The sequence below is a fragment of the Felis catus genome, chromosome D2, assembly GCF_018350175.1.
Source record: "Felis catus isolate Fca126 chromosome D2, F.catus_Fca126_mat1.0, whole genome shotgun sequence".
Lineage (NCBI taxonomy): Eukaryota > Metazoa > Chordata > Mammalia > Carnivora > Felidae > Felis > Felis catus.
The window spans coordinates 30,468,925-30,483,743 of record NC_058378.1 but is presented as its reverse complement, the minus strand read 5'-3'; the positions used below and the strand labels follow the sequence as shown (position 1 = coordinate 30,483,743).

The window sequence follows — 14,819 nt, the reverse complement described above, 5'->3', positions numbered from 1 at the left end:
GGGGCAGGAGGTGGCCAGGCAGGTGCTGGAAAACAAGGGGAGAGGCTAGTTCTGTCACCCTTGCAGAGAGTAGAGGTGGTTGTCCCAGAAGAAGGCTGGGGGCTGAAGAACATGATCTTCACGTCACTGTTCCCCCGACCCACAATCCCCAGGGCTTGGTGTTCACCGCCTCCCCCACCCCGTGTCCTCCCCGCTCTCCAGCCATCAAGCATCACTCGGGTCTTTGAATTGGTACAAAGTTTACTAGGTCATACAACATGGCTCACAAAAGCAATGGGAAATTCCAATGGGGGCACTGTTTGTCGGTTTGGTTCCTTTTGCCCAAATGGAGACGAGACATTTTCCCGCAGAACTGCCCACCTCCCCCCCCCCCCCCCGCAACAAGACAGACAGAATGCAAGACTGTCACGGCATGGCTCTGACCAGTCCCACGGACACACGATTCAGTGGCACTGACACGTCTTGAGGGCAACCTCGGGACGCCAGACAGCAGTGGGCGCTGGGACGGGAGGAAGCAGCTAAGGTTCCCCCGGGGAGGGAGTCCCGGCAGTGTCTGCTGGTGATAATACGTTTCACACAGGGGATGTGTCCCCAAGGACGGGCTGCGGAGGCCCAGGAGGCCTGCCAGATGGTGCGACTTTTCACCTTGGGCCAATAAATAACTCTGTAGGACGAATGCAGAGACTGGAAACGGACGCCACTAAACTTCACACACGGGGAGCGTACGACCGGGTAGAAATCGGATCATGCAGAGTGGCGGGGGCAGACGAGGAGGGGCCGGAGTGGGGAGAGATTATCGACAGCACGCGCTCTATTTTGTACCCTACGCTATGCGCCATTAGTTGGCTTGGGTCTCCCTCCCCGCTGCGGCGAGGCCGGCCCTGGCGCCGGGGTCTCCCGGCACAGCTCGCTGGGAGGGACAGGGGGTCGCCGCCTGAAGAGAGGAGCGCCGGAAGGACAGCAGGCCGGGGGGCCGGTACTCTTAGCTGCTCGATTCTTCCCGGAGCCGGACGCCCACGGCCGTGATGAGGGCAGCCCCCTTGCCGCTGCCGTCTTCGGACAGGAGGAAGGACACGTTGCAGTTCGGTGACAGTTCCTGCACGGTTTGGTGCATGATTCTCGAGAAGCTGGAAGAGACAACACACAGAGGAGAAGGGTAGGTGGAGAAGAGGAGAAGGGACGCCGGACCCGCGCGGAGACGCCACGGGACCCTAGCGAGAAGGGGACACGCGAGGTGGCGGGGCTGCCTGGAAGCGGCTGCGGCTCCTTGACAACGGTCGGGACGACCGTGGATTTGCAGCCAATCCCACCACCGCAGTGTTCAGCCGGGAGGAACTTCCGAGAGTCCAAAAATAAGCGACCGTACGTCTCGCCAGGGCCACGGCGTGAATAGCACACTCGCACACGCCCCTCCCCAAAGCTTGAGGCGTCTGGGGGACCGGGCACCAAGAAGGCTGTTGGGCCTGGGTGCGGCCCGGCGCCGGGTCAGGAGGCGACATGGAAACAGCCCCTTGAGGTCCCCAGCCCACACCGTCCGGGGCCCCACACTGGCATCTGAGGCCGAGAGCGGCAGGGCCTCCCCCCCCCCCCCCCCCCCCGTGAAAGACGATCTCTAAATGACAGGCGACTGTGGGTTCCTACGTTTTCGTGCTGACAACGAGACAGTGCCAGGCTGAAGTAGCTCAGGGCAGCGGAGCGCCCAGAGGGGATCCCACTGCCCTCTCTGGAACACCGCCAGGGCCCGTCCGGCACCTTAGCCTCGTGATTTTCAGTCCCGCCGATGGCTGTCACCCCCTGAGGAAGGTGAGACTTGGCAGAGCGAAGCACTGAAGCACAGCTTCCCGATGACGGGGCCAGGATGACATGCAGGTGTGTGCGGCTCCAAACCCCAGCTCTAAGGCACACCAGTGTGCTGCCCCAGGGGATGAAGGTGGACAGACACAGGTGCAGATGGAGCAAGTCCCAGGCCGCGGCCACGACGTGAGCGGCTCCCGCCTGCCCTGACTCGGGCGAGGTTGCTTCTAAGTAGAGTGACACTGCGGCCCAGCTTACCCGGGACGGTCCCAGTGTGATTATCAGCGGCACCCTCTTGGCCGGCGAAAGCACCCCGGTTTAGACAATAAGTAATACAGTCGCTCTGTTCGTAAGAGCCAAGCTTTGGGAAGTGAGGTAGATCGAAGGGCAGGTGGGGCCAAACATCCTCCTTGACCACGGGGTCTCAGACCCGTGACCGTAACGACCGTAACGAGGCCGCTCCGCACCCCTCTCTTCCCTACAAAGCCCAGGGCCGACACGAACGCCTTCCAAGCCTCTCGAGAAGCTGATCGGGCAGGGGACCGTGACAGTGGGCCCTCCTCCCTCTGTCCTTCACACCCTCTCCCCACTTCCCAAACACGGCCTCCTGGCCAGGCGGCGGCTACCCAGGCTGAGGGGTGAGCCCACCCCGACCCTTACCTCACGCTCTGCCTGACTGAGGAGGGGCCCAGGAGGAGAGGGGAGAGGGATATGCCATGCCGCTGGCGACAGACCGAGCGAAGCCACTCCTCTCCAAGGATCTCAGTTAAATTTCAGAGCAGCCCGTTACCTGGCCCCAGACAAAGCCGGGTCCCTGGATGCACAGCCCTCAGGTCGGCCGTGTCCTGGCGAGGAACTTTCCCGATGGGACTCACTCACATCCCGGTGTCCCACAGCCATCGGGACCACTCACCAGCCCAGGAACCTCTGCCCACCCAACCGGAAGGAAGCCCCACTCACTGCGGATGAAGCTTGTAGAGTGTTCCATCCACCCCCACAGTCACACTGAGATGGTCCAGCCCTCTGTTCTCGCGGATCTTGTCCACCACGGCGGCCATGCCCGCACCGCACAGCTGCGCGGCCCGTTTGGACACCACCCCGCACACGGTCTTGACGAGGATACTGTCGTCACAGGTGCTATTCAGGCCCAGCTGCTGGAGGATGGCCCGGACCTGGAGCAGTGCTAATCGGTCACTGTGGTGGACAAAAGCCAGGAGGGCTGGATGAAGCGGGACCCCCCAGAGCAGCCGAGGAGCCCACTCCAGAGGACCGGCCCCGAGTCACTGTGCTTACCACGAATAGGGTCGTGGGGGCTTTCTTCCTCCAAAATAACTTTTATGTGTTTATTTTTAAATAACAAAAGTATCACACGTGAAACTGTAGAATATTTGGCAAATAGAGAAAAATAAAACTTAGAAAATTAAAACTATCCACCACACCAGGGGCAATTCAATTAACATCTGAACGTATTTCCTTCTTTCCGATCTACTTTTTTGTTTTTAATGTTTATTTACTTTTGAGAGAAACAGAGACAGAGTTCGAGTCGTTGGGTGGGGGGGCAGGGGCGCAGAGAGAGAGGGAGACACAGAATGGGAAGCAGTCTCCAGGCTCCGAGCTGTCAGCACAGAGCCCGACGCGGGGCTCGAACTCACAGACCGGGAGATCATGACCTGAGCCGAAGTCAGACGCTTAACCGACCGAGCCACCCAGGTGCCCCCCAATCTACTTTTCCTAAATATCACTATCTTTGTTCTTAATATGCAAAATGGGCTCATCTTTTATATGTGATTTTCTTGCCGACTTTTTTTCCTACTTCACACATGTGAGCAACTTCCCACATCCTTATCTGAGAACAGGACTGGAAACAGTGCCATGGCCTTCCACTCTGGGGACGCACCCTCATTTATTTAGTCAGGTTAGAGAAACTTGACGTTGTCGGCAATTCTCTGCTATCCTGAAGTAACAGTCTGACAAAGTTTCCCATTTACAAATCTTTGTGTGCAACTCTGATTTCTCCCTTAGGACATGTTTTTGGGTCAAAGGGATTTTGACACATATTGCCAAGTGCCTTTCAGGAGGTTGCATCAATTTCTTTTTTTTTCTCTCCCTCCAGCTGAGTTTTGGCTGTACTTGTCCCCAGTGGAAGGGATCATTTTTACAAACATGGTAATGGGGGCGCCTGGCTGGCTCAGTCGGAAGAGCACGTGACTCTTGATCTCTGGGTTGTGAATTTGAGCCCCGTGGTGAGTGTAGAGATTACTATAAATAAATAAGCTTTAAAAAAGGTGGTAATGGCATGATACTGTAGTTTGATCTGAGCTCTTCTATCAGGAAAAATGACCGTTTTTTTTTTTATTTTTTTTTAACGTTTATTTATTTTTGAGACAGAGAGAGACAGAGCATGAACAGGGGAGGGGCAGAGAGAGAAGGAGACACAAAATCTGAAACAGGCTCTAGGCTCTGAGCTGTCAGCACAGAGCCCGACGCGGGGCTCGAACTCACGGACCGTGAAATCGTGACCTGAGCCAAAGTCGGATGCTTAACCGACCAAGCCACCCAGGTGCCCCATGACCGTTTTTTAAAAATGTGTTTCTTGGTCACATGAACTACCTGTTAGGTCAAGGACAGTTGGGATATTTGTCTTGTTATTATTAAATTGATAGAGATGACAGTGACCAACAATGATGACAAAGGTGGTAAGAGCAGCCAGCCTTTTTTGAGGACGTAGCACACGACAAATGCTTTACATACATCACCTCATTTTCTCTTAACAACCCACTGACACATGTAGTATTATTCCTATTTTAAAGATGAGGAGGGGCGCCTGGGTGGCTCAGTCGGCTGGGCGTCCGACTTTGGCTCAGGTCATGATCTCGTGGTTTGTGAGTTCAAGCCCCACATCGGGCTCTGTGCTGACAGCCTAGAGCCTGGAGCCTGCTTCAGATTCTGTGTCTCCTTATCTCTCTGCCCCTCCCCCACTCATGCTTTGTCTCTCTCTCTCTCTCTCTCTCTCTCTCAATCTCTGTCAAAAATAAACATTAAAAAAAAAAATTTAAAGATGAGGCAACTGAGGCTGGGTCAAACTGAGTAACTCACTAAAAGCACATATAGCCAGTGCAACACAGCGGGTCTCAAGACCGGTTCTGCCCAAGCTCCCCCCACCACGCCCCCACTCTGCATCTTGTCATTCATGGTGCAAATGCGTTCCTTAGTTTGCTCTTTGCCTTTTAGGTTTGGTTGCCATTTTTCTCTTTTTTTGGAGGGGGGGGTGCAAGTGAGCAAAGAGCAGAGAGAGAGGGAGAGAGAGAGAATCCCACACAGGCTCCACACCGTCAGCACGGAGCCCAAAGCGGGACTCGGGCTCACAAACTGTGAGATCATGACCTGGGCTGAAGTCAGATGCTTAATCGACTGAACCACCCAGGCGCCCCCCAATTTTTTCTTTTAACTTACAGAAGCTATGTAGCTAAATTCTGCAATTTTTTCTTTACAATTTCTTTCTTTGCTATTGTTCTTTTTTGAATTCTAGTATCATTCATGTTGATATTATTCTTCGAAAGACCTTCCCCACCACTTCCTACCCATTAGGATGGCTATAATTTAAAAAACGGAAAAAAATAACAAGTGTTGACGAGGACGTGGAGAAAGTGGAACCCTTGTGTGTACCGTGGGTGGGAATGTAAAATGGCTCAGCAACTGGAAACTGGAAAACAGGATGGCGGTTCCTCAAGAGTTAAAAATAAAATGATTACATGAAATGTTGCTCACAACAGCCAAAAGTCCAAGCGTCCGCGGACAGATGAATGGATAAACAAAATGTGGTCTAAATGTACATCGGGGCGCCTGGGTGGCGCAGTCGGTTAAGCGTCCGACTTCAGCCAGGTCACGATCTCGCGGTCCGTGAGTTCAAGCCCCGCATCGGGCTCTGGGCTGATGGCTCAGAGCCTGGAGCCTGTTTCCGATTCTGTGTCTCCCTCTCTCTCTGCCCCTCCCCCGTTCATGCTCTGTCTCTCTCTGTCCCAAAAATAAATAAACGTTGAAAAAAAAAAATTTAAATGTACAAGAGTATTTTTATCCTTAAAAAAGGAAAGAAGTTCTGACACGGGCTACCACATGAATGAACCTTGAGGACGTTATGCTAAGCAAAATAAGCCAGTCCCAAGAAGACAAACACTGTAGGATTCCACTTTCATGAGGGACCTAGAGCAGTCAGATTCAGAGACACAAAGTAGAAGGGTGAGCGCCGGGGGCTGGGGGCGGGACGAAGGGGGAGTTACTGTTTCATGGGTAGGGAGTTTCAGTTCAGGGTGATGAGAAGGTTCTGGGGATGGACAGGGGTGGTTGCACAACGCCGCAAAGGAACTTAATGCCACTGCACTGTGTGCTTCGAAATGGCTGCAATGGTAAATTGCATGTATATTTTACAATTAAAAAAATAGTAACAAGGGGCGCCTGGGTGGCTCAGTCGGTTGAGCATCTGGCTCTTGATTTCGGCTCAGGTTGTGATCTCATGGTGGGGAGATGCAGCCCATCGGGCTCGGCGCTGAGCGCGCGGAGACTGCTTGGGATTCTCTCTCTTTCCCTGTCTCTCTGCCCCTCCCCCGTGCTCTCGTGCTCTCTCTCCCTCTCAAAATAAATAAGTATCTTTTAAAAAATAAAATAAAGTAAAAAATGTTAACAAAAGTATTCACAGAGATATTGTGCTGGTTCTTCTAGACTCCTATCTTCCCCACTTAGCTCTTGGCTGCGCTCAGGATGAGAGAGAGGTGAGAACGGTTTCCCCATCTGTAATGAGCACACGGCACCGGCTGCTGCCTCTCCGCGCCCCCCCCCCCCCCCCCCCGCTGTGAAATGCCGCCAATCGGTGCGCTGCAGCCGCTGGCATCCAGGTTCCGGGGCCTTCCGTCTGCTGCTAGCGCTTCACCGCTTTGGTTCTGGTGGCCAGTGAGTTTGACGTGCAGGTTACAGATGCAGGCACCGGGGAAAGCAAGGAGCAGGCTCCAGCGCAGCCAACGTTAATGTCGCTTTTGTGGCCATTCTACAAATAAGGTGGCTCTGGCATAACCACCTTTGCAGAGCACCCCGCACCCTGTCTCACGGCTCACCACGGGAGAGGGCAAAGGCAGGGACAGAGCGATCACTGCACATGAGAAAACGGGAGGAAGGCAGAGCAACTTGGTGGGGGCCGTGCCTACTGGGGGACCAAACTGCGATCCCAAGCTGCCTTTCAGATGAATGCGGTGGGACTAGAGCCCTGGTTCCTGGCTCTACTGGACCCCGTGCCCTTCAGCACGGGCTCTAGAATGCACCTTTGCTGTCCTGAAATGGAGTCTGTACAACCTCAGACACATGACCTCAGACAAATATATATAAAGCTCCCACATAAAGAATGAATTAAAAGGAAAATCATGGATAATAAAACTTTATGATTTCAATATGTAGCTGCTCAGGGGCTACTGCTCCGGAGCGGGGCGAGGGGAGGACCCCCTCACAAATGACAAAATGTCCCCTGAGGTGCCTCCATGCCACACGGACCTCTAGCAGGCCTGCGGGGAAGCCCCTCATCACTCACCTCTCAATCTGGGAGAGATATTTGGTCTGAAAAATGCCGCGAGTCTTCAGCGGCTCAGAGATCTGCCCTCGGAAGAGGAACCCCTTCTTGGTGAAGTCGATCAAGATGTTGCGGACGATCTCACCCAGGTACATACCGCTGATCATCTTCTCAAACCTGAAACAGGAGCCGAGGCGGGTGTCCCCGTGAAGCCTTTGGTCTCCCAGTAGCCCCGGGCATTTTCCTGCCCTTCGGGGGCATCACCAGCCTGTGCACCAGGCCCTGTGCTCCTCAGCAGAGGCGGAGAGAGGCCAGGAAGCGCTGAGAGATCCTCAACCCTCCCCAGGATCAGAAACGAAACCACCAGGGGCGCCTGGGTGGCTCAGTCAGTTGAGCGTCTGACTTCGGCTCAGGTGATGATCTCACAGTTGGTGGGTTCAAGCCCCCACGTCGGGCTCTGTGCTGACAGCTCAGGGCCTGGAGCCTGCTTCGGATTCTGTGTGTCTCTGTCTCTCTCTCTGCCCCTCCCCCACTCATGCTGTTTCTCTCTGTCTCAAAAAAAAATAAACATAAAAGCAAATTTTTTTTTTAAAGAAACGAAACCACCAGCGTTCGCATCTAGCTGCTGGACGGTCTCCCTCCTCACCTGCCCTCCTACCTCTGCCTGGCAGAACCCGCTCCAGCTGTCGGCTCAAAACTCTCCTCCTGGAGGCCTGTCCTCCTCCCCCCACCGGGTTCTATCTGCCTCTCTCAGGCTTCCACTTCCGTACACCCTCCCTTCTTCACAAGGTACACGGGCACACTGCACTCAGGGTCTGCAGCGAAAGCCTGGAGAGGCTGGAGCATGTGTCCTGCTCAACTTTGAGGCCCAGGGCCTAGCACAGCCCAGTGCTACGCTCTCAGTCGAGTGCTCAATAAATATCTGCAGAATAAGCAACCAACTGGTCTGAGTCTTAAAGGGACAAGAAGACAATGAAGGGAAAATTCCTACTAGATTTTTGGAAGGTTTTGAAAAAGCCCAGCGTACCAGTCAAGCCCCCAGCACAGGGATGAAGCCACACACGGGCTGGAGGGCTCAAACAGCTACCGTACTCCTGAGGGCAACCTGTTCCCGGGGCTTTTAACTCCAGCTCTCGCCATGCTCAAGAGCCTCAGAAATGACAAGGGATTTAATGTTTATTTATTGACTTTGGGGTGGGCAGAGAGAGAGGGAGAGAGAATCCCAAGCAGGCTCCGTGCTGACATGTAGCGCCCAAAGCGGGGCTCAAACTCATGAACCGTGAGATCATGACCTGAGTTGAAACCAAGAGTCAGACGCTTCACCAACTGAGCCACCCAGGTGCCCCGAAATGACAAGGGATTTAAATGCTTCCATGGCACATGCCCGGTCCCAGTGTCCCCAGACTGGGAAGAGTCCACTGGGTCCTCCAAAAGATTTCAGGTGGTTCGCAGAAAAAACATGATTGCACTAGCATGATCAATTTCCATCCAGTCCTTCTCACACCATCCAGAATGCCATCTCAGTACAGGCTGACGAGGCTTTAACCCCTTCCATCACCCGCTACTTCCCAGCTACCAAAGGGGGGGGGTCTTCGTTTAGACTCTTTGGTAGAAAATGGGAGCTAGACTCGAATGATGCTGACCTTCCCTAGATTCACTTTATGATTATCATCTATGATAACGCTCATGTTCCCTTCTTTCTCTGGTTAAACTTACATTAAAAATATAGGCTGACTTAAAGAAAAACATTAAGTAAATAACAGCACAGGTGGTATTTGGAAAAAGCAAGAATCTTGAGGGTACCTGGAGAACAGCTCCTATCTGGGAGGTGCTGCCCCCTCCCTCCCCGCGCCCCCCCCCCCCACCATTCCTTCTGTCTGCTCCTGGGGACACAGCTCGGACCAAGTCAGTCCTGGTGACGGCAGAGGATGGCCTGAGTCCTGGGAGCCTGAGACAAGGAGTCATCTGTGTCTACGCAGGGAGGACAGACACTGCCATCTCAGGGACAGTCTCTGGGACCCAAGCTCCAAACAGCCACGAGGCAGTGCAGGAGGCTGGGGGAGGATGAACAGAGCCGAAGCCCCTCACCCCCACTGGCCACATCCTAATTTACCTTGACCTTTGACAACTGCAGGTCAAGTGTGTTTTACTTCCACTAAAAAAAGCAAAACCCTGCTGACCAAGAGGTTTCTATTAGTCTGCTGGGGAAGAAACACAGAGCAACGGGAAGGCCAGAATGTTCCAGGATGAACATGATCGCTGAGGGAAGCGGTGTGGCCGCTGCCACCTCGTCCTCTGGGCGTACTCGGGCAGAGGCGGCACGACACCAGGACGTCAACCTGGGCCCACTCGTATCAAGGCGGCGGCCCGTCCTCCTGGTTCTCTGCTCTCCTTGAACCAAAAGCAAAGGTCAGGAGGGAATCTGAGGGACTAGTCTCCACGCCTCTGTCCCAGACTCCTCTCCTACTAGAAACTTCTTCTGCTGTAACAGACCAAATGCAGCCTCAGGCCCTCACTGTCCCTTCTTCCTCTACCAAGCACCATTACCTTTGTTTTCCAGCGTTTAGAGAATATTCATCCACCAGTCTGTCATAGAGAGTTCTGATGTCATCGAGACACCCGTTGTCCCCAAAGGCACCCCACTCCATGTTGATGCACATTCGCCCCTCGTCCCCCTCCAGCATCTCGACATTCTTCATTTCTTCCATGTAGCAGGCGTTGCTGCCAGTCCCTGCAACACACAAGGAGGGGGATGAACGGCTGTGCCACCGTGCCCAGGGAGGCGGGGAGGCGGGGAGGCTCTGGGGCCTGGGGCTCCCCAGGTATGGGATACATTTTTGAGACGAATAAAGCAACAGCTTCGCTTTCCTCGGGTTTTTCAGGAAAACCTCAAAATACAAAAGGAGAGTCAGAGAGCATCCGATTAGACGTCAACATCAAGAGCCTCGTGTGTTTACCTGCCCAGGCAGGGTCATATATACCTTAATGGCAGACGGTGTTCCAACAGGGCCCTGTGTCTTCAACGGCAAAAGTTTAGGCAATATTCAGGTTGGAGGGACATTGCCTTCTCTCTCCTCTCCACACACACAACTGTGTACACACATGCATGTATGTAAAGTATTACACTGGAGGTTGTCTACTATCACCCATGGAAGTCTGCTCATCTTTACTGATCAACCATGGTCACGGGCTATGCCTGCCCAGTCCACCCTCCCGTGCGTACCAGAATGAAGCCCACAGTTGGTTCAGGAAAGGCCAGCGTCCTCAGCGTGTCAGTGGCACCTTTCTAAAGGTGACACCATTTCAGTGTCACGGCCCTCTTTGAAAATCAGAGGGTTCTTCTGAGAAAAGGAACACTTCTCCAGACGCACACATGCTGCATGCACACAATCTGACGGACATACAGTTTCCGGAGGCTCTGAGCCTCTGCTCTCCATCCCTGAACTCCCCACAACAGGGCTACTGAGGCTGTGGCCCCGCAAAGACCGGGGTGACACCACAAAGGGTTTGCGGGTCTCGCCCATGAGGAGTTAAGTGTAGAAACAGAGAGGAAGACTTCTAAAATTTTCACAGCAGGGGTGCCCGGGTGGCTCAGTCAGTTAAGCGTCCGACTTTAGCTCAGGTCATGATCTCGCAGTTTGTGGGTTTGAGCCCCACATCGGGCTCTGTGCTAACAGCTCAGTGCCTGGAACCTGCTTCAGATTCTGTGTGTCTCTCTCTCTGCCCACCCCTGCTCACGCTCTCTCTCACTCAAAACTAAGCATTTTTTAAAAATTCCTTAAAATTTTCACAGCAATTTCAAGTGCCATGACATCCAAGCCTGTGGTCATGGGCCTTGTCTCAGTGAACGGACTAGAAATTTTATTTTATTTACTTTATTTTTTAATGTTTTTATTTATTTTTCAAAGAGAGAGAGAGAGAGGCAGAGTGCGAGCGGGGGAAGGGCAGAGAGAGGGAAACACAGAATCCGAAGCAGGATTCCAGGCTCTGAGCTGTCAGCATACAGCACGACGCAGGGCTCGAACTCATGAACCCTGACATCATGACCTGAGCCAAAGTCACTGAGCCACCCAGGTACACCCCGCCCGCACTAGAAATTTTAAAACCAACCAACTCACCAAGGAATACTTCCCACAGACACTTTCATATGCACCTCTGATCACCTGGGGAGCCTGTTAAGATGCAGATTATGATTCAGAAGGTGGAGCCTGAGACTCTGCATTTCTAACAAGCCCCGCCCACAGGCGACGCTGCTGCTGCTGCTGCTGCTGCTGCTGCTGGCCCGAGGTCCACGCTTTCCGTCACAAGTGCCACCAGAGTGCCACCAACCCATCCTAGGTGGGATGCAGACGGACCTTCGACACCCTTGGGGGACACAAGGCCATTCCCACTGGCTAGATCAAAAGGGCTTCGATTGTTTTCATTCCCCTTTAAAGAAACGAGTAGAATTCGCAGATGCTTCTCCCTGGGTAACTGGATTATTCTTAGGTTTTGTTTTCTCTGTGCCCCTTCACCGCAAAGTAGGAAACTGAGAGAAGAGAAGCCCCAGAAATGGCAAGGGGTGCACAGAGAGCCAAAACACATAAATCATACTTCTCGCCAGTGGGTGTCGGAAGACATCGATGGATGAAGAGAGAAGAAAGCAGGTGTGAATGAATGCAGCTGGAGCCGTGGAGAACCTCCACCAGCTCGCTCTGGTGCCAGAAACGGCTAATCGGCGGCCCTGAACTGGGCAGGAAGGCCAGGCCCGGCCGGACAGTGGGAATGTGCTGTGTCACTCTGGATTTACAAGGCACACCTAAGCCCATTCGTGGGCAGAAGAGCAGGGCTGCGTGGGGAAAGAGAGGTCTGCGAAAGAAAGGAAGAAGCAACAGAGCTCCGGAGCCGGGCCCCCACAACCTTTCACCTGCAGCTCCCCCCTGGTTTTCTGAATTTCCTCTGGAGCCGAAAATGGCTTCACAAACGAAAAGGTCTTCGGGCACCAGGAAGGCAGCCTGTGGGGGCCTTATCCCAATCTCCCAGACACTTGGCACCCAGTCTGCACCACGGGGCTGCCTGCCACCCCTCCTTGTCCGGGTGGGGCCCGCATCAGTTGGCCAAGAAGCAGGGCCTTCCAGCATCCTGACGCCAGGAGCAGGCTCAAGTGGGCAACTGGTCTTCTCTCTCGCAGCGCAAATCCACATGCTTCAGGAACGATGTGCTCTCAAGCCCAGGCCCCTGGCGTGTTTGCACTATAAGGGAACAGCACCCTCTCTGCCGCCCACTGAAGCGGCTGGCACTGCTCACAAACAGTGGCTGCCAAAAGCAAAATGGTGCCCGAGGCTCCTCTCTGGCCCTTTCCCACAGTCAGAGGAGAAGCAGGGCTCTGCCGCCTTCCCAATGGCGGGCCCCGGCCCCACAGCACCCACCTGCTGGCCCTCTGTACACGCCCGGCATTGCCCTGATGGCCAGGCCAGCCCCGGTGTTCCCACCCTGTCCACCCAAGCCATGTGAGCCATTCAGAGCCTCGTTCCCAGAGAGCTCCGTTTCTGAGCTGAGTCTGGTCATAGCCTTGGGGTGAGTGTTGGGGAGCAGAAAGTCCCCTGGAGAGCTCTGTGACATTGGTCCAAACTCTGGAGGTGGCACGGAGACAACAGTGACAGATAGTGTCCCACTCAGGGACTGAGCTGCTGGCTCAAGGTCCCGCAGAACAGGAAAACCCAGCCGTCCCTGCCCCAGAGACAGACTTTCTGGGACACCCACCTACGATGAGTCCAACCTCGCAGGTAGGCTCTTCATAAGCACAGGTCATCATGGTGCCCACCGTGTCATTGACCACAGCCACCACGTCCAGGTCAAATTCCTTCAGAAAGAAAGGGACACAGCTTTAGGGGAGGGACAGCACTGCCTGATGCATCCTCCAGAATAGTTTCCTTACCAGCCTTTAAAAAGGTAGTTAAATTTGACTAAACACCTACTATTAGTGCTGTATCTGAAATCTGAGATCTAAAGAAAGTATTCTCCCCATTTCACAGATGATGCTGAGTACTGGAGAGGCAGCCTGGAGGGAACTGCCGTGTGGAGAAAAGCCAAGCGACGGTGGCCAAATAGCTCTCTCTGTCCTAGGAGTGTAGAGTGTGACAGTCTTTCAGAAGGCAAAACAGAAACACCAAATCCATTTCTCAGAATCTGTCCTTCAGACAGAGCCATGCAGGTACCCAAAGGTACCGCATGACTTACACGGGCCCAAAAGAGAAACCATCTAAATACAGAATCGAAAGGGGCGACATAAAACACGGGTTCTAGCAAACACCGGCATCCTGTGTGGCCAAGGGAAAGAATGGGGTTGGTCTCTAGGTAGTGACAGGAAAAGATGCCTGTTTCCTATCAGAGGAAATACGCAGGTTGTATATACGGCAGGATTCCCATTACAAAATGTGTGTGTGGTGACATACGCACAGAAAGTAAACTGGAAGAATGCCAACATTCGGGGCTGTGAAATGGGCCCAAGTAGGCCATCAGGTTTCTCTCCAAAGGGATATAGGCTGTCTAGCATATTCTGCCAGGTGTGACCAATCCCTCTTTCAAAAAGCCATTCACGCCAGCCTTCCCCACCACCTGGTCATTTGTCTGCTCTTTTGAACTAAAGTAAGCAAGCCAGGGGGCGCCTGTGTGGCTCAGTCGGTTAAGCGTCCGACTTCAGCTCAGGTCATGATCTCGCGGTTTGTGACTTCGAGCCCCGCGTCCGGCTCTGTGCTTGATGTCTCAGAGCCTGGAGCCCGCTTTTCAGATTCTGCGTCTCCCTCTCTCTCTGCCCCTCCCCCACTCGTGCTCTCTTTCTCTCTCTCTCAAAAAATAAACATTAAAAAAAAAAATTTGGGGGCGCCTGGGTGGCGCAGTCGGTTAAGCATCCGACTTCAGCCAGGTCACGATCTCGTGGTCTGTGAGTTCGAGCCCCGCGTCAGGCTCTGGGCTGATGGCTCGGAGCCTGGAGCCTGTTTCCGATTCTGTGTCTCCCTCTCTCTCTGCCCCTCCCCCGTTCATGCTCTGTCTCTCTCTGTCCCAAAAATAAATAAAAACGTTGAAAAAAAAAATTTTTTTTTTTTTAAATTTAAAGTTAGTTATTTGACTAATCCCTTCGTTAATGAGTTCATCTCTAGAATTCTTCATTTTCTGTTTTGCCAATGTCCTCCAGCCAAAGAGCAGAGACACGCCTACAGGCAAACAAAGCTGGGTACATCAACTGCTTGCAACACGGGCGGCACATCTTGTGGAGCATCTCAGAACGAGCTAGAAAGCATTCACGGCGGACAGGACTCAAGCCCAGGTTGGGGGCTTTCGGGAGGGTTCAGAGTGGGGCTGGCTCTGGATTGGATGCTGTCTGGAAGCAAGGCGATTCTGGGTGTGTGCGGAGTTCTGACATGGGCATAGACTTGTCTTATTCTTGTGTAATTCTGTCACGGTCATGGAGTGAAACCTCGTGTCCAACAGGAGG

General features: G+C 53.5%; 1 protein-coding gene across 3 annotated transcripts in view; it reads right to left on the bottom strand.

Moving 5' to 3' along the window:
• Window positions 1-222: 222 nt before the first annotated feature.
• HK1 (hexokinase 1) overlaps window positions 223-14,819 on the bottom strand; it is a 126,649-nt gene continuing 112,052 nt past the window's right edge. For all 3 annotated transcript variants that reach the window (XM_006937834.5, XM_045040066.1, XM_023240505.2), the window contains 5 exons: window positions 13,088-13,187; window positions 9,893-10,076; window positions 7,367-7,522; window positions 2,755-2,988; window positions 223-1,127 (listed from right to left, as the gene is read on the bottom strand). In XM_006937834.5, coding sequence (XP_006937896.1) covers window positions 983-1,127; window positions 2,755-2,988; window positions 7,367-7,522; window positions 9,893-10,076; window positions 13,088-13,187 — 819 coding nt within the window. In that variant the 3' untranslated portion in view covers window positions 223-982. The remainder of the gene's footprint in view (window positions 1,128-2,754; window positions 2,989-7,366; window positions 7,523-9,892; window positions 10,077-13,087; window positions 13,188-14,819) is intronic.